The sequence below is a fragment of the Marmota marmota genome, unplaced genomic scaffold, assembly GCF_001458135.2.
Source record: "Marmota marmota marmota unplaced genomic scaffold, marMar, whole genome shotgun sequence".
NCBI classification, from domain to species: Eukaryota; Metazoa; Chordata; class Mammalia; order Rodentia; family Sciuridae; genus Marmota; species Marmota marmota.
Genome location: NW_025999925.1, coordinates 6088738 through 6113675, shown reverse-complemented (window position 1 = coordinate 6113675; position 24938 = coordinate 6088738). Strand labels below are relative to the sequence as shown.

Here is a 24938-nt window from a genome sequence, read left to right as displayed (position 1 = left end):
TAACTTTGGCTTGAAATCTATTTTATTTGATATGAGTATGGACACTCCTGCTTGTTTCCGAAGTCCATATGAGTGATATGATTTTTCCCAACCTTTCACCTTCAGCCTATGGTAATATCTGTTTAGAACAGCTATCTGTTGTTGTAGTTATTTACCCCATGTAGCTGTTTTTTATGATTTAGCCTGGAAGATGTTCAGTGTTTGAGAAGAATGTGTATTCTGCTTTTCTTGGGTGGAATGTTTCATAAATGTTAGGTCTAATTGTTTATATTGTTGTTCAAGTCTTTTCTTTCTTTGTTAATTGTTATGCCTACTAGTTCTGTTCATTATTCCAAGTGCTATATTGAAGTCTCTCTTTAATTCTGTCATTGTTTGCCTCATACATCTATGATCTCTGATATTTGTGTGTGTGTATATATATAATTGTTTATAATTATATGTATATTTATAACTGTTTTATCTTTTCTTATTATTAAAGGTCTCTCTTTGTGTCTAGGAACACTTGTTTTAAAGTCTCTTATACAGCCATTCTAGCTTTCTTATGGTCACTGTTTTTACTATATATATTTGTATTCTTTTATATTCAACCTGTTTGTATTTTGCCCAGTACATATGGGCAGCATGTAGTTGCCTCCTGACTTTTAATACAGCCTTACAGGATGTACTTTTTGATTAGATTGTCTAATTCAGTCACTTAAATACTGCTTTTTTTTGAGTTAAGTGAATATGTTATAGTGAACATTCAAAACCCTTTAGTGAGTTTTTCACTGTGTATCTTTGATAATATTGTGTTATACATGGAGATTATACCTGGAGTTTCATTCCTAGACCATTCAGCAAACTTCTTTTACTTTGAAGTATAGCAGAAATCTCCATTGCATTTCTTCTATGCAGAGTTGATGTAATATAGAAGATAATCATGCCCCAACAGATTATGTCAATAGATGAAGATAGAGAAATTTGAATTCTTTTTGTCTTCTATATGACAGATATACCATCTGCTTCTGTGACCCAGATATTAAATCAATATTACTGATACTGTGGTTTATTTGATTTTAATAACTGAAAAAAAAAACACTTAATGTCTTTTATGTGCAGGACATTTGCTAAGTATTAAAACAAGAAATGAACCCTCGTGGCAGTACAATTTGCCATAATTTCTGCTTCATTGTACACTAAAAGAAATTTGTTGCATGGCCTGGGAGTGAAATTTCCTTATATATATGCATGTTTTTTACAAATAGGATAGACTTGTCACAAGTAAAAACAACAGTTTTTTTGAATTAGAAAATTCATGCCTGATTTTCTGCCATTTGATAGCTATGTACTAGGCCTCATGAGTGTTAGTTTCAGATTTGTAGTTCTTATAATTTATAAGGTGGTTATTTTGGTTGAAAGAGCTAGTTTATATAAAACCCTCAGCATGGGGCCTGACACTGTGACATAAACTATTAAAATATTCAACTAAAAAGTAAACGGCTCAAGAAGGTATGTAAAGAATATAATCTGTTTGTGAATTTAGAATGTCTATTTTGGCTTCTGATCATTTATTTCTAAAATAGTAGAAAGAAAAAATATTGAGTACTTATTCATAATATGTGTTCAGTATTTTTTGAATGGCTGTTGAATTATCATATTCCTGGTGATAGTAACTGATAAATGATATTATCCCTAATGTTTTCTTTTCCTTGCCCCAATAGTATCATACTTAGTGTTCATAGAGGTTTTGAGTGCTTTGATGGCCTATTTATTTTGAGGCACTCATTCTACTAAAGTGTTACAGAGTTCCTTTTTTTCAAACTAAAACACATGCATATCTTTTCTTCTGTCTTGATAATTATAAAATATCAAGGCCTCTTATTCTAGTACCATAGCACAAAATTCCTTCTATCCTCTTCCCTTTCCAAATTTGTAATTTCCCCTTCAACAGTAAGAAATATGGCTCCCAGTATGCACAATATTTTTACTTTTGTGCTTAGTTCCAGAATTCAGAGGAGGTGTTATTTCACAGTTACTAGCATGTACTTCAATGGGGAGTAGTAAGAAGGGAGTTAATAACTAGAGTTAAATGTTGGTTTAGAGTTATTTTATCTTTAGTTTTATTTCTTTGTTGCTATGATAAATTGTTTTGTCATCAAATTTTTGAACTTATTGTGTTTGTATATTTAAAAGCTGTTGATTTTCTTAATGGTGATTTTATATCCTGCTTCTTTACTGAGTTATTTTATTGTTTGTGTTACTTTTTTTCATTTATTCTCATTTTTCCCTATAGAATAAATCATTTCAGCAAATAGAGATAATTTTACTTTCATTTTTCAATTCCTAGGACTCTTCTATAATTATGTTGACTGATTCTATCAGTATAACATCTGATAGTAGTGGATATGATGGGTGTCCTTTCCTTGTTTTAATCTAAGGAAAATGCCTAGACTGTGTCCATATTAAGAAAGATGCTTGCCGCAGTCTGGCTGGGCACAATCAGGAGCCACTTGTCAAAAGAAACTAACTTTATTTTTAGAACCACACACGCCAAACAAAACAGCCTCTCAGGAAAAATCCTCAGAACCTCAACTGCCACCACCGGCTTTCCACAAGCCTCTCTCCACCTCCCACAATCCTCCTGCTCTTGAGGCCGATTGGCTGGGTCACGTGGGCGGAGCCAAAAAAAGTCCCCCAATGAGCAGCTCCGTGGTCTGAAAGGGCAGGGAAACAGTCCAATGAGCATCACCGCAGAGGAGCCAATCAGCTAGATGTTGCTGGGGCCGAGGAGCCAATCAGCTAGATGTTGCTGGGGCCGCTGTGAGCCAATCATCAGCCGGCAGCTGGAAGTTTGCTGGCAGCTGGAAGTTTGCTGGGGCCCCTTCGGCTGTGGCTCTCAACATCTCCCCCTCTCTGTTTAAACAACAAGCATGTGGCTTAGGGACCGTGCCTGCCTTAGGTTGTCCAATAGTACATATGGTCCTTAGGTTGGTACCATTGCAATTGGATCTTACCCGTCACTGACTACCGGTCCAGTATACAGCCACACCTGTGGAGAGGTCTTTGTACCAGCGGGGGGGTGAGGTTCTTTGCCTCACCTCTGTTGGCCCCCAAATTTTAGCTGGACGATCATGACAAGCAGAAGGGAGGAAGATACACCAAGCCAATTGACGGCTCCTTTTGGAAAAATTGTACCACCGATGACATCATCAGCAAAAATACCCCAACACTACCACAAGTCGCTGCACCAACAGATAGTTCACAATGCATACAGGTGAGCTCACAATGTGTCCAGGCAAGTTCTGCAAGCAGTTCAGTGATGGCTATTGTAGAAGCTGTAGATTGGTTTTATCTTTGACTTCACCAGCACTGGGATGAAGATAGGAATTCTGGCAATAATGGCTAAAGAAAAAATTATGTAACATTACAGAAGGCACTAAAAGAAAACAATTTTCTTAACAATTTACATTATCTTTAAGAGAATTATTAAATATAATGAAAAGGAAAGGTGAAAGTAAACAAACAGATCTGTTAACCTTCTTTTGTGTTCACATATTAAAACAATCTTTAACAGCTGTTTACCCAATTAAATTAAACCATTTAAATCACGTGAATTAAAAAAAAATATTTGGATCCATTTTATCATGAGCGCTCATCATATATGATATATGGACATACATACATTCAAACATATAACACAAAACACAAGTGTGCACACATAATATAATACATACAACACATAACATTATAGTAAAGGCCTTATAACTTTTTACAGGTGAAATCTCCATTGCAATGTTTAAAAACTCTATAGTCAAAAAATAGAACTGATCAGCAAAACATTAACCTAGGTCTGTATGAGCTCAAAAAACAAAATAGAACTTCATGATATGGCAAAGGGCAATAATAAAATAGATATTGAAAAAAGCATCCTGGTTCTGTTGCAGATGTAAGAATAGCCAAACTGGAGTTTTGGATATCAGTTGTTATGGATTTGAGCCAAATCATCTTCTTTTTGGTCTGTAGAAATCGCTTTAGTTAATCTTTCTGGAATCCAAATCGGCTGCTGTTCTCCCTGTGGAAACACATAAACAGACCCCCGACTCCAGACAATCACTGGGTCAGGACCTTGGTTAATCTCTCTGGAATCCAAATCGGCTGCTGTTCTCCCTGTGGAAACACACAAACAGACCCCCGACTCCAGACAATTACTGGGTCAGGACCTTTCCATTGTCCTGTTAGAATATCCTTCCAAAGTACCTTGGGCTTATGTACATTTTTTGGACACATATGCCTTTCCGCAGCACTAAGTCCTGATGAATCCAAATTTAAAAAGTTTAGAGTAAAAAGGGTTATTTTAAGTTTATCTTTGGGGAATATATACCCCTTCCCAATTCCTTCTTTTTGCTTTAATAAGTACATTTTAATAGTTTGATGAGCTCTTTCAACTATGCCTTGTCCCTGTGGATTGTATGGGATTCCTGTTATATGAGTAATGCCAAATGTTGAGCAAAATTGTTTAAAAGAGGTAGAAGTATAACCAGGGGCATTATCTGTTTTTAACTGTTTTGGAACACCCACAGTGGCAAAATTTTGTAAGCAATGAGCTATAACATCTTTAGTTTTTTCTCCGGCATGAAGGGAGCCCATCAAAAATCCAGAAGAAGTATCAACTGTAACATGCAAATATTTTAATTTTCCAAATTCTGGCAAGTGTGTGACGTCCATCTGCCAAATATGGTTAGGTATCAATCCTCTAGGATTGACTCCAAGATTAACTTGTGGTAAAAAGGTCACACAATTTTGACATTGTTTTATTATTTGTCTAGCTTGTTCCTTAGTTATTTTAAAACGCTTTTGTAAAGTATTAGCATTGACATGGAACTTTTTATGAAAATTTATAGCTTCTTCTAGTGTAGAGAAAATATGTATGTCATGTGTAGTTTTATCTGCTAAATCATTGCCCAAACTAAGGGCTCCAGGCAATCCTGTATGTGCCCTGATATGTCCTATAAAGAATGGATCTTTTCTGTCCCAGATTAGACTTTGTATAGTGGAAAGCAAAGAGAAAACAGTAGAAGAAGGGGAAATCCTACCAGCATCTTCAAGAGATACTATAGCATTAACTACATACTGACTATCAGAAAATAAATTAAATACAGAATCTTTAAACATCACAAAAGCTTGTAAAACTGCATTAAGCTCTACCTTTTGAGCTGATTGTTTGGGTACTAAAAATGTAAAAGTTTGATCAGGGGTAACTACTGCTGCTGTACCATTATTTGACCCATCAGTGAATATATTTGGAGCATTCATGATAGGTGTTTTTCTTGTCATTTTTGGAAAAATTACAGGATGCAATGACCAAAAAGACAATAAAGGATTAGATGGTAAGTGGTTATCAAATGAAACATTAGATTTGCACATGATTATTGCCCAAGTATTTAACTCATTAGCTAACTCATCAATTTGATTCATAGTATATGGAGTAATAATTTTATTGGGAGAAATTCCAAACACTCCCTTTGCTGCTTTTATTCCTTTGAGTATTAATTGTCCTACAGCCTCAGGATACCTAGTAAGAATAGTGTTAGGAGAATAAGATAAATGTATCCATAATAATGGACCTTCTTGCCAAAATACTCCTGTAGGAATATTTTTTGTTGGTAGTACAATAAATAATAAAGGCAAACTTATATCAATTCTATCCAAATGCATATTTTCCATATATGTTTCAATGATTTTTAATGCCTTTCTTGCTTCAGGCGTTAACATTCGGGGTGAATTTGGATCTGATGGACCTTTTAGGATATCAAATAAAGGTCCCAACTCTCCTGTTGGTATACCTAAATAAGGCCTTATCCAATTTATGTCTCCTAATAACTTTTGAAAGTCATTAAGTGATTTGAGTTGATCTACTCGTATTTGAATTTTTGGTGGACGGACCATGGTTGAGGATAATAGAACTCCTAAATAATTAATTGGAAAATTTAATTGTACTTTATCTATTGCTATCTCTAGATTATAATTTTTTAATAAGTTTGTAAGTGTGGCATAACATTCTAGCAATGTGTTTTTATCTTTGTGTGCTAATAATACATCATCCATATAGTGAAATATTTGTAGTTCAGGATTTTGATTTCTAAGTGGCTGGATTACTTTGTTAACATAAATTTGACACATAGTTGGGCTGTTAGCCATCCCTTGAGGGAGTACTTTCCATTCATATCTCTGATCAGGACCTTCATGATTCAGTGCAGGGATAGTAAATGCAAAACGTGGACTATCCTCAGGATGAATTGGAATTGAAAAAAAACAATCTTTAATATCTATAACTAAAACATACCAGGTTTTTGGCAAAGCAGACAATTGAGGAATCCCTGATTGAGCAGGTCCCATAATAACCATCTCATTATTAATGGCTCTTAAATCTTGCAATAATCTCCATTTACCAGATTTCTTTTTGATGACAAAAATGGGAGTATTATGGGGAGATACAGAAGGTTGTATATGTCCTTCTGCTAATTGTTGTTTGACCAGGTCATGGGCTGCTTGTATCTTTTCTTTAGTCAGGGGCCACTGAGGAACCCATACTGGTCTTTCTGATTTCCAAGTAATTTTTATTGTCTCAGTGGCCCTTTCTGAAAATCCAACCCATGTCTGTCTGTTCCTTGATCTATTTGTATTGGTGCTGCTATACCTTGTTCTTGTTTTTCTAATCTTTTTCCTTTCCTAAAACCTTGTCTAGTCATAATAGTGGGTGCATTTTGGTTGATGTTATTTGTTAATGTCAAACCTAATTGATCTAGGACATCTCGTCCCCATAAATTTACGGGAAGATGATCCAATACATATGGCTGTATAGTTCCTTCACATCCTTCAGGATCCTTCCAATCTAATACCATTGCACTTCTATGGGGATTAGTCGCCACTCCTAGGCCTCGAAGCGTTTGAGTGGCTTGTTGTAATGGCCAATGTTTTGGCCATTCTTGACGAGAGATGATGCTAAGGTCTGCACCTGTATCCAGTAGCCCATTAAATTCATGTCCTTGAATATTTAGTTTTAGCATGGGGCGAGAATCTAAATTTAAAGAAAGCATAGCCCAATCTACACCTGTGGAGCCTAATCCCTTGGAACCTCTTTCTACAGTACGACTGGAAAATTTATCATGTAGGCTGGGTATTATTAGTAACTGTGCTATTCTATCTCCTGGTGAAATTACTGATATACCCTTTGGAGAACTGGCTATAATTTTTATTTCACCTTCATAATCGGGATCAATTACCCCAGGACTTATCATAAGTCCTTTTAGAGTAGAAGAGCTGCGTCCCAATAATAAGCCTACTGTTCCTTTGGGAAGAGGTCCTTTCACCCCTGTGGGAATGATTTGAACTCCCATCTCTGGAGTTAGTACTGCTCTGGCGGAGGCGCAGATGTCCAACCCTGCGCTCCCTCTGGTTTGTCTGATGAGGGATCTGATGGACAATGTGTCCTGGGCACTACCCTGATGGGGTTGCTGGGTTCCTCCAGTGCTCCGTATATTTGTGGTTTTGGGCCCCGGAGCATTGGGCCCCCCTGTCCATTTTTTGGCAATGGAGCCCGATGCCTTTCTCCACGATATCGTGGATAAACACCTGGTCCTTGTTCGTTTTTTGATAATGGAGTACCCTCTATGGTGGTTTGAGAACGGCATTCATTAGCCCAATGTCTCCCTCTACGGCATCGTGGGCAAATACCTGGTATTCTACTCCTTTGATACCTAGTTTTGTTAAACCCTCCTCCAATGGGGCAATTCCTTTTAAAATGTCCTGTTTGTTCACAATTGTAGCATGTTCTTGGCCTGGCATCTAAAGCCTGTTTTACTGCAGCTGCCACAATTTGCCCTTGTTCATTAATGTCTCTGGCATCTAAAGCCTGTTTTACTGCAGCTGCCACGACTTGCTCTTGTTCATTAATGTCTCTACATAATTTAATATATGTGTTTAAATCTTCATGTTTCCATGGTCTAATGATATCTCTGCACCAACGATTCGCTTGCTCATAAGCCAGGTGTTTTAGTAATGGCATTGCTTGTTCTGTATTCCCAAAAACTCTGGTAGCTGTTTGAATAAGCCTATCTACAAATTCAGCATAAGGTTCATTAGCTCCTTGTATTACCTTAGATAATTGAACTTGTAAACCTCCATGTCCTTGTAAAGTCTTCCATGCCTTAATTGCATCTGCAGCAATTTGTGCGTATACACCAGGATCATATGCAATTTGTTGCTGCTGATCCTCATAAGGTCCCTTTCCTAACAACATATCTAGATTTCTCTGAGGATAACCAGCTGCTGCATTTCGCCTAGCCGTCTCCTTGCAAAATTCCTCATTGGCAACCTTCCATAACAGGTATTGTCCTCCATTTAGCACAGCTTTACACATATTAGCCCAATCTGCTGGCGTCATGTTCAAGTTGTTAATGGATTCGACCATGCTTACAGTGAAGGGTGCTTGAGGACCATAGGTTGTTACAGCCTCTTTTAGCTGCTTCACTGTTTTGAAATTTAAAACTTGGTAAAATCGCTGCCCTCCTGCCTCAAATACAGGGCATGTTAATATTTGAGATCTTGTCTCAGGATCCCAACTATCAACTGCGGGGGTTGGGGACCTCCCAGCATATGGAGGTGGCCTTGTTAGTTGGACACTTACGTCCTCTGGTGATAGAAAGGTGTTAGTAGCAGTCTCCTGTTGTAACTTTCCCCCTGATGGCTTTTTCTGTTTTACACTTTCTTTCTCTGTCTGACTAGCTTGAGAGGCCTTCTCTTTTACTTGAATCTTTTCCTCTGTCTGACTAACTTGAGAGACCTTCTCTTTTACTTGAATCATTATGTCTTCTTCTTCCTCTACCATTGTCTGAACTGAAGGCTTTGGACTAAGCAAACAAGATATGAACGTCCACAATGGCAATGTGCCAACTGGCAGAGTCCCTGGGCTTTTCTTTTCTATTCTTTTTAAATCTTCACCATGATGGTTCCATTGTGATATATTTAACAACTCCTCCTTAAAAAGCCATGGGCTACATTTTTGTATTGTATCAACGTATGCCCTGATTGTTCTTGATTTTACTGAGATGCCTCCTTCCTCTAACAATTTACTTAACACTCTTTCAGTTTGTTTTTTACTAATTTCTGATCCCGTATTTCTACTATAATACAACTCAACAAGATAACGCCTAACAAAACTGAAACTGAGTGAAACAAAATTGGAACAACACAAAATCATTATAATAGCCTCCTGAAATGTCCATCCGTCCTTTCTCCCTATCTGTTCCTCAGATGTGAGCGGTTTTTCTTCCATCTTACACATCTCCAGGGACAGGCAACTTAAAACAAAAGTGAAACAAAATAACAAAAGAAGAATCTTAAAATGGCTACCCATCCTCTTGCCCTGCCCTCAGGGGCGAGCAGTTCACTTACCCTCAGTCACTCCCCGTGCGAGCCACCAAATGCCGCAGTCTGGCTGGGCACAATCAGGAGCCACTTGTCAAAAGAAACTAACTTTATTTTTAGAACCACACACGCCAAACAAAACAGCCTCTCAGGAAAAATCCTCAGAGCCTCAACTGCCACCACCGGCTTTCCACAAGCCTCTCTCTCCCACACAAGCCTCTCTCCACCTCCCACAATCCTCCTGCTCTTGAGGCCGATTGGCTGGGTCACGTGGGCGGAGCCAAAAAAAGTCCCCCAATGAGCAGCTCCGTGGTCTGAAAGGGCAGGGAAACAGTCCAATGAGCATCACCGCAGAGGAGCCAATCAGCTAGATGTTGCTGGGGCCGAGGAGCCAATCAGCTAGATGTTGCTGGGGCCGCTGTGAGCCAATCATCAGCCGGCAGCTGGAAGTTTGCTGGCAGCTGGAAGTTTGCTGGGGCCCCTTTGGCTGTGGCTCTCAACAGATGCTCTCCCTGAGGATTTTCTTTTTACCTTTGAAATACATAATTTTGTAAGGTGTTTTAGGGTTAATTGATGTGGGTCACTTTTTTCCTCGTACCGGATAAACACTTTCATAATGTAGACTCAGAACTTAAATATTAATTCTGATAAAATATTTATTCTTTTAAGAACATAATTTTAAATGTTAATTGTGTTCAATTATTATATTCTTCAGGGATTCCAATTTTACATGTTTTAGATCTTCTTTGCTTATGTTATATTTTAGCTACTTTGTCTCTAAACCTTTTTATTTCTTTTTTATCTCATTTCATTCTCCTGGTTGTTGTTTTTGTTGTTCTTTTTTTTCTTTAGTGCCCATAATAATTTTTCATTTATTGATTTTTGTCCCCAGGGACATCTTGCAATTTAGACGTCATGTTTGATCACTTTTTTCCCCTTCAGTTTCTTTCTGATTTTAGTCACTGAAATGAAATGCTATGTTTTTTTTCCTGATTTCTTTTGATAATTTCTATTCTCTTTTAAAATTTTGAATCATATTTGTTTTTCCTGTCTTTAGAAATGCTTCTTTGAGGTATTTAATTTGTGTTGGAGTGTTACAGTAAAGTTTCCTTTTGCTTATCCTTGATTTGGGGGGCGGATACTTTTTACCCCAGTTGAATTGTTTTGATTTTTCTTTTCTGCTTTTAGTACTTATTATTTGAGTCTTGGCATTTCTTTGGCTAGGGTTGGTGATTTGATATTTGTGGTAACTTGCAATATTTTGAGTATAGGAGCACCCTCTCTGTCAGAAATCCATCTCAAAAGCCAATGAGATGGCTTTTGATGGGGAGGGTGCACGTAGTTGGAGGCATATGTCGTAAGATGATTTTGAGATGTATCTTCAAGTAGTATAAACTTTCCCTTCTTACTTCTTTTTTCCTGTTATCTCACAGTTTCTGAGGGGTCTCCTCCCACCCCCACCTGCCCCAGGTTTTTTTTTTTTTTTTGGTATCGGGGATTGAACCCAGGGGTGCTTGACTACTGAGTCACATCCCCAGCCCTTTTTCATTTTGAGACAGTGTCTTGCTAAATTGCTTGAATTTGTGATCCTCCTCCCTCAGCCTCCTGAGCAACTAGGATTATAGGTGTGTGCCACCAACTGCTCCAGTTCTTTGTTAATTCCATTTTTTTCTTGAAGCTTTCCTTGACAGTTCATTTGCCTCACTGAATTTTCTTATTCTCCTCTTAAGTCTCTTTTCTATAGTCTGCTCTGACCTACCAGGAGTCATTTTAGTATTTTCAACCTCACAGTGTTTTTTTTTTTTTCCTGTTGTTTATTTTAGTTCACTCTTGTAGCCATCACTAACTCTTGTCTGCTTTGTTTTGAGTAATTTTTTTTTCTGTGCTTCTAAATCTTTGAAGTTTTATGATACAAGTATAAAAATGGCTCTCTCAGAGAGCTATTTGAAGTTTGGAGGTGCTCTGTTTTGAGTTATGTTTAGGGCATAGATTTTGGTCTTTTTATTTTTTGGAGATATACAGTGGTAGATTTAGATTTACCCAGGTACCATTACCTGATGTCAGGAGCTGCAAATAAATTATTGCTTTGAATTCCATAGCCTTGGACAGCTTAACTGCTGCATCTGGGAATCTTTCCATGCTAAGGTGTAGAAAGACACGCCCATTTGTAGGCCAATGTTAATGGGGCCTATTCCACGCCTAGTGTGGAATTTATGGATTCCATAGCTTTGGATTTAGATGTCTGCTGCCCTGGGGTGAAAGAGATACCAGTATGCCTAACTATCCTTGTGGTGCCAGCTGCCTGGAGAAGAAAGAATTACTGCCCAAGTGATAAGTCCCCAACCAGGCCAATTCCCAACAGCTTCTTGATTCTGGTTTGCATTGAAGAACCCTCTCTCACAATAAATTCCTTTGGTGTGTTTCACTATACGTAAAGTATTCACAGGCTTTTTCCTTTGTTAGGATCAGACCTATCAGGCCTCTTCTACCTGCCAATGCCCCCACTTTGAAAAATGTATTTCTTGTCTTTTGTGTTTATTTTTTAATAATACTTCTCACACTTTTTATTTCCAGCGGCCCACACCTCCAAGGGTTACCTATTCCCTCCCCACACAGGCCCACATGCTGTGGCTGTGAGCCTAGTATTTAAATTATGTTTTGAGAATGCTTTCTGATAGTTTTTTCCCTTCATGTGATTATAATTCATTACTGAAAGATTAAAAATATTCTGATATTTAAACAGGTATTTATGCCTTGTTTTTTTCTGGTCATTTTATAATACTTCATTGAAGGAAGACAGGTACATTTCTTCTCTCCCTCACAAATATAATGTCAGAATTGACATTTAAAATAAAAAATTCCACATTGTTTTTAATTTAAAAATTTTCCAATCAAATGAAACAAGTCCAATTTACTTCCACATTTTGAGAAGAAATTTATTTTCTATCAGCAAGAAATTCTTGGGATGATGACGATGACGACATTGATGTAACTCCTGTAAATATAAATTTGAAAGATGTTAATGAATTAAAAACTTCCTCACTTTCTGTTAATTTTGAGATATACCTCTGTTGTTTCTCTTAGGCCGAGGAAGATTTTCTTAAATAATTTTCATTTTAAGGAAAGATTGAGCAATAAACATATTAAAATACAACAGTTTTTCCCTTTTACTGGAAAAAGATCAGTATTTGTCATATGAGTAATTCTTTCCTAAAAATAGATCACTCTGCGTTTAGAAAAACTGGAAGAACACTTAATGTTATTTAGGTAACTGTTGTCTGAAGGTGTCTTTTATGAAGACACTAAAGGGAACCTTACAACTGTAGTCAATGAAATTAAAAGGAAACATTTTATCTCTATTCTGTCGTTTCTAATTACTGTTAATCATTTTTGTTTATATAATTTTTTTTCGGTTTTGGGGATTGAACCCAGGGATGTTCTGATACTGATCATCTCCGGCCCTTTTTATTTTTTATTTTCAGGTGGTCTCACTAAGTTGCCTGGCTGGCATCATAACTTAACCATCCTCCTGCCTCAGCCTCCCAGGTCACTGGGCTTACAGGCGTGTACCACCACATTTGGCTTATTTATATAATTTTTCTTGTATATTCCAAGACTTATATCATTTTCATCTTACTTCTCTAATTACCATGTTCTAAGTACTTTTCTACCTTTCCAAATTAATGTTTACTTATGAATTCATTTTTTAAATTCATAACACTTTCTTTTTTCTTTAAAATGTAAAAATCTGTGGTTTTTGAGCAATTAAAGCATAAAAGTGGGCAATCTTTTATTTAGAATACTTCAAAAGCAGGGTGGCATTTATTTTCTTGTCCTTTCAAATTAATTTTAAAGAAGTCCTTTTGATAGCATTTAAATTTCTCATGGAAACAATTTCTTAGGGAGACAAATTAGGTTAGTGCCTACTGAAAAACCAAGCTATTTGTGTGTTTTTGATAATGTGAGGTTTTTTTCTCTTTAATTTTAGCTATAAAATTATGCTTAATGAATAGATTGGTAGTTTATAGCTAAGCTGTAGGGGTAAGACACCATTTTATAAGTTATTGATTTAATGTTGGTAAAAGCCTCAGTGTTATGGGCAAAAAAACACACCCCTGAGTTTGTGCAGATGTTTTATTGTGATAGATCTATTATCCAGCTATTAGAAGATAAATGACTGATCTTTCCTATTTTCCATGCCTCAAGAAAATTGAAATAAGAAGGGAAATATCATTTGGGCTGTATGATTAGGGCAGGTTGGATGGCCATTAATTTAAGGGAAGAAGATCTTGGCAGCATTGGCCAACTTATACCATATTATCAATCAAACCTTGATGCACTTCTTGTGATGACCCAGCACTCTCAGGTTTTTGCAACGTTAATTAGAATTCATGACAAAATAGATGCAAGGAAACGTTTTGTACCCTTCATAATTTTATAGAAAATTTATTGTTATTAGAGGAACCATTTGCTTAGTGTGATTTTTTTCATTACCAGCTTGTCAACTAGCATAGATAATCTAGAGAAAATATGAACTCCATAGATGGGGTGTCACTTTTGTTGATGGTTCATGTAGTTTACCTTGGAGCACAGCTAATGGCTGAAGTTCATAGCAACAGCACAGAAAAACGTGGCAACCAAGGGGAGATAAATGAACCATGTTTATTGCTTTAATATAAAAAATACATAAATGGAAAACTGCATTTGAATTTGATGAGCTCATTGCTAGTTTTGTTGGAGTGATTTATATTTTCCGTTATATGAAAAGCTACTATTGACACAGTGAGATGAAAATTAACTGTCTGTTTTTTGGAAACCAATATTTTTGGTTTTAAAATCTGAGTAGATCATTTTATTTTAATTCTGAATGTTTTATAGAATATTGAACATTTGATAGATCAAAATTATCAATTCTTCTAATGTTTAGACTAGGATCAGATTGTTAAAACTATGAGTAGAGTCAGTTTTATTTTGTGAAGGTACTCTCTTTGTGTACTTTCTATTTATTAATGTTTCCTTAAGCTTTATTTGTACTTAAAATTATTTTCTTGTAATGATATTAGTATTTTAGAATGTGAGAGTGCTTTGCAATTGTTGTATACTTAAAGCTCTTGGTTTAATGAATTTAATACCTTGAGGCTGATTTTTCTATTGATTTGTTTGGTTTTAACACATTTAGGAAAAATTTTCTAAGTGTAGACCAAATAACTTGATTTTATTTAGCATTTTTAAAAATTAAAACTGTTGTTCTTAGTTTCATAGATTATTTATTTTTTGTGCTTAAAGACCCTCTTTTATTACTTGATTTAAATATTAGTATAAAATTGATTTATATATAAAGTATATAGTGATGTTTATATCACACAAGTAGTCTAATATCATAAACTTAGTTGTTTTAAGAGATATTTAAATTGTACTAATTCTGATCTGATAGAAATGTGATTATCATAGAATATAATTTCTGAAAAGTAATTTATGCAGAATACGTCAAAATGTGGAGTTGAAAACATGCACTTAACTTCCTTTCCATATCAATAGCAAACAGAAAATTATACATATAATACATTTTTATTTAGTTCACAGAAATAATAAATTCCTTGCTTTTTCGATTGAGGCGCATACATGCTGGGACCAGCAGGCACCAGTACATGGGCAGGGCTGGAGTCAATAAATGCGGCTTCACGTTCATACTGATTGGTAATTCATAAAATCCCCACAGGACTTGAAACTTGTTTAGCATAATAGCAGGTCTATATTCTGAGCTGTTTTCTTTCAATTGTATTGTTGGTTGCATATTAATAAACTAAATGTCAGCCAAGTAGAGGAACAAATACTCAAAATATGAATATCATTGTATCTAATATTTTTCAAAAAGTACCATTTCAGTAAGTTATATTTCTATTTAATTGCTTATTTTAAGTCATTGGGGAAATTTTAGACACAAAATGAAGATCCCTAGTGTTCAAAAAGAATATGATATTAATTTGCTTTTTTTCAAAACTGTATCATATTGTTGGCTAACAGCATGTATCAGTGGTGTATATATAGAAGTATTTGTTTATTATATATTCTGCTTACTTTGTATTTTTATGATAAAGGAATCTTAGTTTCACCTAAGATTTGTAAGAACATGACAATTCAGAAATCATTATTTATGATTCACTAATTGGGACTTGGGAAAAGCTGCCTTTTGTTGGTAATATATTATTCCAACTTACATACATTGTTATGAAAGTCATAATAATGCCCTAAAATTTCAGTCAGTGTGTTTTCTTTGTAAATAAATTATGTTCATAAAAACACAAATTAAGATATGTAAGATTCAGAAGTGTTTTAGTACTAAAAACATCTAAGAGTTCCTCATACTTTTAAACAAATTCATTGTGGAATTGTCATTTTCATTTTAAACTGACACAGTATAATCTTGTTATTATCTGGATTCTTTTTCTGAATATTGTCACAAACTAAGAAATGAGTCTTTAGATTAGAATTTAGGTTAGCTTTAAAGATGAAAACTGTGAATGATTAATGTTGAATTCATGTATAAACAACTTAATTGGAATTTAAGTTGATAAAATAAAAAATTATCAGAATACATCTCTGCTCAGCAGAGCATTAGTTTTTCACATAAATTACAAGTATTAGACTTATTCTTCTAGGGAGTGGTGCTTAAAAATTTATTTTTTACTCAAACATGAACATTCATTTTAACTGAATGAATAAACACTTTAAATGTTGATTGTCATAACACTGACTGTACCATAATAAAAACGTGAGTAGTATCTTCGATGGGCAGAAAATGTTTTTTAATGAGTTACTATTTCTTTCTTTTCTAGCTGGTAGCTGGCAGTGTTGTGATGGCTTTTGAAGAAGTATGCCCGGATAGAATAGATCTGATTCACAAGAATTACCGAAAGCTATGTAACTTACTAGTTGATGTAGAAGAGTGGGGGCAGGTGGTCATAATCCACATGCTAACTCGATATGCTCGTACACAGTTTGTCAGTCCTTGGAAAGAGGTAAGTGCTGAGCAGCCTTTCACTTATAAAGTATACTAACAGAATAGGCGAGCATTTAAAAATGTGCACAAAAATTAAGAATTGTGAAATATAGAAATCTTCATATTTGATAAGGACTCATTTCCCTCATTCTTTTTTACGAAAGCAGGAAATTAGTATAAAAATACAAGAATAATTGTCTATTATTTTGGCACTGATCGATACATATTTAATGACATAGTATATAAACTTTCAGTATGATACTTGGTAAGAGGCCTTTGTTAGGAGCAATAGCATGATGCAGTATTTACAATAACATTGCTAAACCATGAATTATTTTTGTTACTAGTAACCTTCACACTTTTGAGCCCCAGCTATTCCAGATACGCATTTATGAAAATAGGTAATTTAAAAGTATAAACATGAATTTGTATCTTAGGTATTAATTTCTTGCAATTATAGATCAATACTATTGAACTTTTAAACTATTTTTTCTAGTTTTATATTGCTAAAATGTTTCTTTTCCTTTTCTTTGCTTAAATTGGTAACATTTAGTAAAACTAAAAATTAAATATACTTGAAGATATTTGTTTCCTTTTGTAGATTAACATTAGAAGCATACCCATTCTTTTCATTATATGACAACTTAGAAAAGTTCATTTTTATCAAGAGTTTAATTTTATTGTAATAGAACTTAGTATGTATATATTTAAGAATGAAATATAAATTTTAAGCTTGCTTAAAGAAAATCCTTAAATGTTATAAAAGTGTATTAACCTTGTCTTCTGATATCTAATCGTTTAAAATGCAGTATTATAGTTTAAAAAAATCAGTCATGTAAAAAAATAAGAGGTCTTATAAAACTCAATTATGTCAAACTGACTTGTATGCAAACTTATTACTAGGCCCTTGACCGCTTAGTACTTGTTCTTGTTAATTAGAAGTAATATTAAAATGAGAGAAAAATGCTAATAGAATAAAATTGAGATGTGTTCATAATAACATGCCTTCAATAACATTCCACATAATCATATAAAATACTTTATCAAATTATCTATACTAATATATTTGTTAGCACTAAAAACTTTCATATATTTTAATCTAAACACTAATATTTTTCCATCTCAATTTTAATTTCTTTGATTTTTGGTATTGTTTAGTGAACCCAAGGCCTTGCATGCTAAACACACACTCTACCTCTGAACTACATCTTTAGCCCCCTCAATTTTAGTATTAACAAAGTGGTCATATTATTCGACTTAACTATTTCAGTTTGTTTAAAATCATCAATATAAAAAGTCTTATGTCAGATAGGATTCTTAAATTGAAGAAAATTTACATTTATATACTTTTATTCTACAGTTGTATTTGTTGTTACAGTTTTGAGGACAGTTTTGCTAAATTAATCAACATGTTCATGATGAAAATGTCTTGACCCTTTGACAAGAGATTTTTGTTGTGAATAGCTTATTTATTTGGTTTCACCCGTTCCTCTAAAGAATTAATCTCAGATATATTTTTTGTCCTCTCTGTGAGGTTTTAGGTCATTTTGGCATATATAATGATCGTCACCATTTAAATATTTTTGTTTTACTTTCCTATCATTGTCAAATCATTTTCATTAGCTCTTTACAAATAAATGATCTTTTGCCTTGTCAGAATATAGAAGCCAGAGCTAAAATACATGCTATACTTAGCATATCTTCTAGAAATATGTAATGGCTATTAAACTCTGTTTTGTAGTTTGTTTTTCTTTTCCTTGAATTTTATTTCATCTTAGTTTAGATAAAATTCATAAAACTGTATACACAAGCAGGAAAATGAAATTATCCTCCATGATATACACTTATTCTTTTGATGGATCACTGGAAAAATTGGGGCTGTATTCATTTATTCTTTGTGTTTTCATGTTAAATCCATGAACATCAATTATTACAAATATGAGAGAAAATCTGGTCATTGTTAAATCCTAGCATGCTGGAATTGATCTAAATAATTTCTTATCTTTGGCGTTTATTTGCCATCTGACCTCAGCATTATTCTAAATACTGTGGCTATTAGATTAATTTAGTGGTTTTCAAATGTTCACCTCATCCCTCAGAATGCTGTGGTACTGCCACAGGAGCAGCCATCTGGGCAGTAGTGCTGGAGACTGGCTCTGAGCTCTGCCACTGCCTCAGATTGCCTGCCCTTTTTTATGCAGCTTCACTTAGGATTTCCATTTAGAAGGATTCCTTGGCTTTAAGGGAAAAAAAAAAAAAAAAAAGCAAACAACTTAAATATAAGATTTGTATTTCTCAATTAACTGTGATGAAATTCTTTTTATTTTTAAATTACAGAAGCATATGGTAAAATAAAAATTAAGTTTGTTTTTATAATCTCTTGGTTGACCTTGAGAGATGATTATTGGCCGTCATTTAATTTGGCAATTATTTAATCACTTATTTTGGTGGTTGAAATTTTACATGGGTAAAACATTTTACTTTATTAACTTAAGATGATATCAGTTGACCTCAAACCGTGAAAAAAATATTCTTTGATTGTTTAAGTTCTATTTGAGGGTCTTGTGTAATCTAGAATAATCAAGATAGCAGGCTTATATTTAGTTATATGTTCTGTTAAGAAACCAGATGAATGATTTGAAAGTGTCGGTCCTTCTTGTATTAGTCTTCATTCACTTTAGAATTAACGACTATAAAAGATGCTAGACTCTTTGTTTAAATACATTTATACAGTTGTAGCTCAGTGGCAGAGCATTTGCCTAGCATGTGTGAGGCACTGGGTTCCATCCTCAGCACCACATAAAAATAAAATAAAGGTATTGTGTACATCTACAACTAAAAAAATAAGATTCAAATGAGTCATTAACATTAGGACCATGTCCATGAGCTTCCCCTTTCATTTAACCTACCTTATCCTTTCTCTCTACTATGTATTTTGTTTTACTGCAAAACTTTGGAATGAGCAGTGTAGCCATTTGTAATTTTGGAGACTTTTTAGCCTAGTCTTCATGTTGCTTATTAGGATTGTACATGGTAGTTTCAGCTTTAGAACTTGGCACACTGAATCACAAAGCCAGGTTTGACCACATCTGGAAGAATCTAGAGTTATTGTAGTTAGCATTTATATTTGCTTTCTGTTTCATATCTGATGTTGTAAAAACCATACTATGTAATAAAGAATGGCTGTTTTGGAATGAAAGACAAGATGGGTAGTACTCAAGAGAGTCAGTGCTTAGTGGTTGCTCCCCCCTCCCACCACCATTTATATATATCATTTCATGGAGTCAATGGAGGAAAAATGTCTTTATTATAGCCTTCCCTTTTGACAGAAGACACTCACCTAAATGCTGTATGAGCATCATTTTACCATAAATCAAAGGCCATTTTACCTTGGAGTAAAAGAATTTGCCAGTGGATAGACATTCTCAATTAAAATAAAATATCCACCTGGAAATTTATTTAAAATGAAATAGCTGTCTTTCATACCAAATTCATTGAAATCAAATAGTTTTTCCCCTCCTAACAAAAATCTGAAAACTGATACCACAATAGGTTATACTTAGAAACTTATAATCTTATAGTACTTTCTTGTGTAGAATTTTGTTGACTTTTTTTTAAATTTATTTTTTAGTGGTAGTCTATTTATTTATTTATATGTGGTGCTGAGGATCGAACCTAGGGCCTCACAAATTCTAGGCGAGTGCTCTACCGCTGAGCCACAACCCCAGCCCTTGTTGACTATTCAGAATTATACCCATTTTATAGATAAAGAGATTGAGGCATACAGATTTTAACAGTTAGCCTAAGATAATATTGTTTATAAAAGGTGGAGCTAGAAACATTTATTTGATGTCCAAGCCAGCATTCTTTCTTTCATGTTGTATTACGTTGTGACTTTTAAATTAAAACAAAAAATTTGCTTACCTTAATAAGTTTTTATGTATTTACTTATTGTGTTCTTGTCAAAATTAACTTCAAAGCCCGTAATTCACGGTGTTCAGACACTGCAATTAGCTAACAACTCTAATTAGATTTGCTGTTCAAAGAGAAAAACCATGTTTCTTATTGAATTTTTAAAAACATTTGTTAATGTTAATATGCTTGAAGGGTAGCAAAATTGTGTTTTGAGGAATTGAAAATTAGTAGAAATACTTTTTGAGATGAGCTGATGTACATGGCTTTGTCAGTAAGTTCTCAAATGAACACATCATATACAAATAAGCTTCTTCTGGGCAGAAGAGATTTTTAATTTCGTTTATTTGCATCATTATAGATCAGTATTTAGGCTGTTTATATGTAAATGTATGATTTGAGGAACAATTAAGTGTTGACAAAGTAGATTGCAGTCATATCAATTGCAGTGCATTTTCCATAATTTTTCTAACTGACATCTTTGATGATAAATAGTGGATGCCAAGTCAAAGCCGATTATACAGTGCACTAGGAATTCATGGGGCTGTCAGGGAGTAGACCGATTGACTTTAAATTTACATATTAATGAGAAGATTTGTTAAGAGGGTGCTTGACTATAGAAAATAACAGCATATTTATAGGGCACGACATTTTATAAATAAAGCTGAGGCAGGAAAATGGAAATTAAACCTTTTAGGTTAATAAATTCAAGAGACTGCTAAAATGCATATTTGCATTTTTATTTTTCTAAATTTACTCTTTGCAGTTCATGTGAGTTGTTTTTTATTCTAGGTCAAGTTTGTATAATTTTCAAGGATATAAAATTATTTATTTATAAAGGATATAAAATTATTTATTTCAATCTTTGTTGTTCAAGCCTATTGTGGGAGAATACTTAGAAAATAAATGTGAATCTTTGCATCTAAAGTTGGTTTTATAAAAATAATGTTTTTTTAAAAATACTATGAAACACAAAGTAAATTATAAGAGTGATTAAAAAAACAAACAAACAACTCCAGAACCCTTCAGTGACATGATTGTAAATTGAAATGAAATTAATTGACTTTGGGGCCCGACAGGAATGTTTTTAATTTTTTGAAGTTAGCTGTTTATAATTGAACTTTCTCTAGGAGTGACAGTTTTCTAAGAATTATCAAAATATTTGACTTCAGTAACTTAAAAGTAAATATGCAACATTACTTTTTAGAATATGAATCCAGGTAAAATAATCTTATGCCAGTTTGAAATTTAGAGTGATTAATTTACTTTTTGTCACTCTCAGTATATCTACACTTTCATTATAAAGCCTTAAATGGGTTCATGAAAGTTCTAAGTTTATAATCCTGTTTAAAGTATTTTTAATAAGTTCTTAACTTTTTTCAGAGACAGAGTAGAAAGTTATCAAAATGTTAAATTCGCTTATCTAGTTCTTGATTAGTGATTTTCTGCAAGTACAAAGGTATTTGGAGAAAATGCTTCATGTACTCCACATCTGGGTCCTGCTTAAAGGACCAAAATTTTAGAGATGATTTTACTTTAGAGGGTAATTTTTTAGGCCAAACAAATTTTGTATTTTATCAATGGACTATTAGATTTTTACTATTCCATGAGCTTAAAAAAAATACTAAGGAGTTGTGTTGTGGCACAATCCAAGCTGTACAGTATAAAGGTAATAGGTTGGTTGTGCATTCTTACAGGCAATAGCTAACAAAGGATTCATATATAGTTTAATGTGAAATTACAGACTATGAGCTGATATTGAAATGAGGCCCCTTCTTCTCCTGTTGGTTATGAAGCATTTAACTTTAAAGTTTTCTTATTCTTTTTGTTGTTCAAAATGATATGGATTGGAATTTTTAAACTCATGAAATTTCCTATTATTGTTGTTGCTATTATTATTACTATTATTGCTACTAGGATAGAACCCTCTCCCATGCTAGCAAGCACTCTACCACTAAACTACATACCTATCCCTTTTTATTTCGTTTTTAAAGGTCTAAGTTATCTAGACTGACCTTGAACTTGGTAGTCCTTCTGCTTTAGCCTCCCAGGTAACTAACTGGGATTACAGGTGTATGTCACTATACCTGACTTAAAAAAAATTTATTCAGATAACATGTATGTGCTTTTAAAAAATTGAAAAATATTACATGGCTCATGAGAAAGATTTTCCTGTTTGATCATTTCTTATGCCTATATTAGCACCCTCAGAATCTTCTTTTAGTATGCATGTGTGTGAGTGTTTACCTTTCTGTATTTCTAAGTAATCTACATATATTATTGTTTAGTAATATACCAAATGTCAACATTGTGTAGTGACTGTGTGTTATAGAAATGGAGAATTCTTCATTCTCTTCTATAATTATAAATTTACATCTATTATTTTTCTCTTCAAACTAAATAATTTCTTGTGGTATAGATCTCCTATAGACGAATTTTTCAATCTTGTTCATCTGAAAATGTCTTGATTTCATCTTCATCCTTGAAGAATATTTTTCTCCATATGGAATTGTTTTTTCTTTCAAGAATTTAAAGGTATTTCATTGTCTTCTGGACTCCGTTGCTTGTAATCATAAGTTAGTTGCAATTACTGTTTCCCTGTATGTAGTAGGATTTTTAAAAAAATATTTGTCTGCTTTAAAGATTTTTTTCTTTCTGTTTTGATTTCAGAAGTTTGGCTTTGATGTGCATGAGTGTGGTTTTCTTATTGTTTATTTTGCTTGGGAATTTGATGTTTTCTGGATCTATTTTTTGTTTGAATTTTTAAAAGTTCTTAAAATTTTTTTTTTAAATTTGTTTGAGTTTATTTCATTAAACTAAAATTTGAAATTAAAAAAAACTTCAGCAATTTGCTGTGCTCCATTTACTCTTTCCCTTTTACTGGGATCTTAATTACAAGTATTTCACACTGTTTGATATTACTCCATATGGCTCTGAGATGGTTTACTTTTTTTTTTTCACATTTTCTTCTTTGTTCTTCCAATTGAATAACTTTCTATTGATCTCTCTTCAGGTTTCTTGACTCAACCTATGTAGTATATTTTCAGCCCTGGAATTCTTATTTGATTCTTTTGTATGGTGTCCTCTAAGATTATCTATTTATTTGACTTGTCTATGTTGCTCTTAATATTTTGAGTATATGTAATAACTGCTTTATAATTATTATGTGATAATTACTTTTTCTGAGTTATCTTCTACTGCTATTTGTTCTCTTGAGCATTGGTTATTTTTTTGTTCCATCTCTGTTCAGTAATTTAAATAATTTATATTCAATCATATAGTATAAACTCTGCCTTATATTACATTTTCCCTAAAGTGTATTAATCTTTGTTTTATCAGATGTTTTAATAGTTTCATACCCCAAATTGTTCAATATGGACAGCAAGTAAAATCTCTATTTTATTTTTTATATTTGAGCTATTCCTTTTTGATAGGCCCATGGTGGTCATTCTCATACATGCTTAGTTTATTGGTCAAATCAGGGGTTTGGTAACCAGTGTATGATATTTACATGCATTTCCTGGGGTCTCACCCCTCTGTGGTTTCACACCCTTCTATAATTTACCACTTTTTGACTGTTATCTGACTCCTACACAAGTAAAGTATGATTTTTCTATTATTAGTTACATGGGATTAGGGAGTGCAGTAAGGCAAAAACCTGCAAATTCACTTATCTCACACTTTAAAATTCATCTTTTGTGGGTAGAGTCTTTTCTCATTTTTGGCTGTCTCATTGTCCTGTAATATCTTTAGATTGCTGTTTTTAAAAATAGTTTTCCAGAAAGTTAATCCAGTCAAGGCATTTCATTAGTGAAAACTGAAAGTCTGATTCTATGAAGTACATTTCAGCTATAGGTCAATGTCTTCATGCTTTTTAAGTGAAAGTTATTCTTTCCCACTCATCACTCCATACCCTGCTAATCTCACCTTTCCTATTACTTCCCATTAGCCTTAGTTGCATCATCAAAATGGCGATATTACCCAAAGTTCTCTACAGGTTTAATGCAATGCCAATCAAAATCCCAATGGCATTTCTTGTAGAAATAGAGAAAGCAATCATGAAATTCATATGGAAAAACAAAAGACCCAGAATAGCAAAAGCAATTCTAAGCAGGAAGTGTGAATCTGGCGGTATAGCGATACCAGATTTCAAACTATACTACAGAGCAATAGTAACAAAAACAGCATGGTACTGGTACCAAAACAGGCGGGTGGACCAATGGTACAGAATAGAAGAACAGAGACCAATCCACAAAATTACAACTTTTTTATATTTGATAAAGGGGCTAAAAGCATGCAATGGAGGAAGGATAGCATCTTCAACAAATGGGGCTGGGAAAACTGGAAATCCATATGCAACAGAATGAAGCTGAACCCCTTTCTCTCGCCATGCACAAAAGTTAACTCAAAATGGATCAAAGAGCTTGATATCAAATCAGAGACTCTGCATCTGATAGAAGAAAAAGTTGGCTCCGATCTACATATTGTGGGGTCAGGCTCCAAATTCCTTAATAGGACAACCATAGCCCAAGAGTTAATAACAAGAATAAACAAATGGGACCTACTTAAACTAAAAAGTTTTTTTCTCAGCAAGAGAAACAATAAGAGAGGTAAATAGGGA

The 24938-nt window shown here is 34.0% G+C and overlaps 1 protein-coding gene across 6 annotated transcripts in view; it reads left to right on the top strand.

The window, feature by feature from the left end:
- The window catches only part of Ap3b1 (adaptor related protein complex 3 subunit beta 1), a 246829-nt gene that overhangs the window by 66344 nt on the left and 155547 nt on the right, over window positions 1-24938 (top strand). For all 6 annotated transcript variants that reach the window (XM_015497828.2, XM_048800176.1, XM_048800179.1 and 3 more), the window contains one exon: window positions 16242-16424. In XM_015497828.2, the coding sequence (XP_015353314.1) occupies window positions 16242-16424 (183 nt within the window). The remainder of the gene's footprint in view (window positions 1-16241; window positions 16425-24938) is intronic.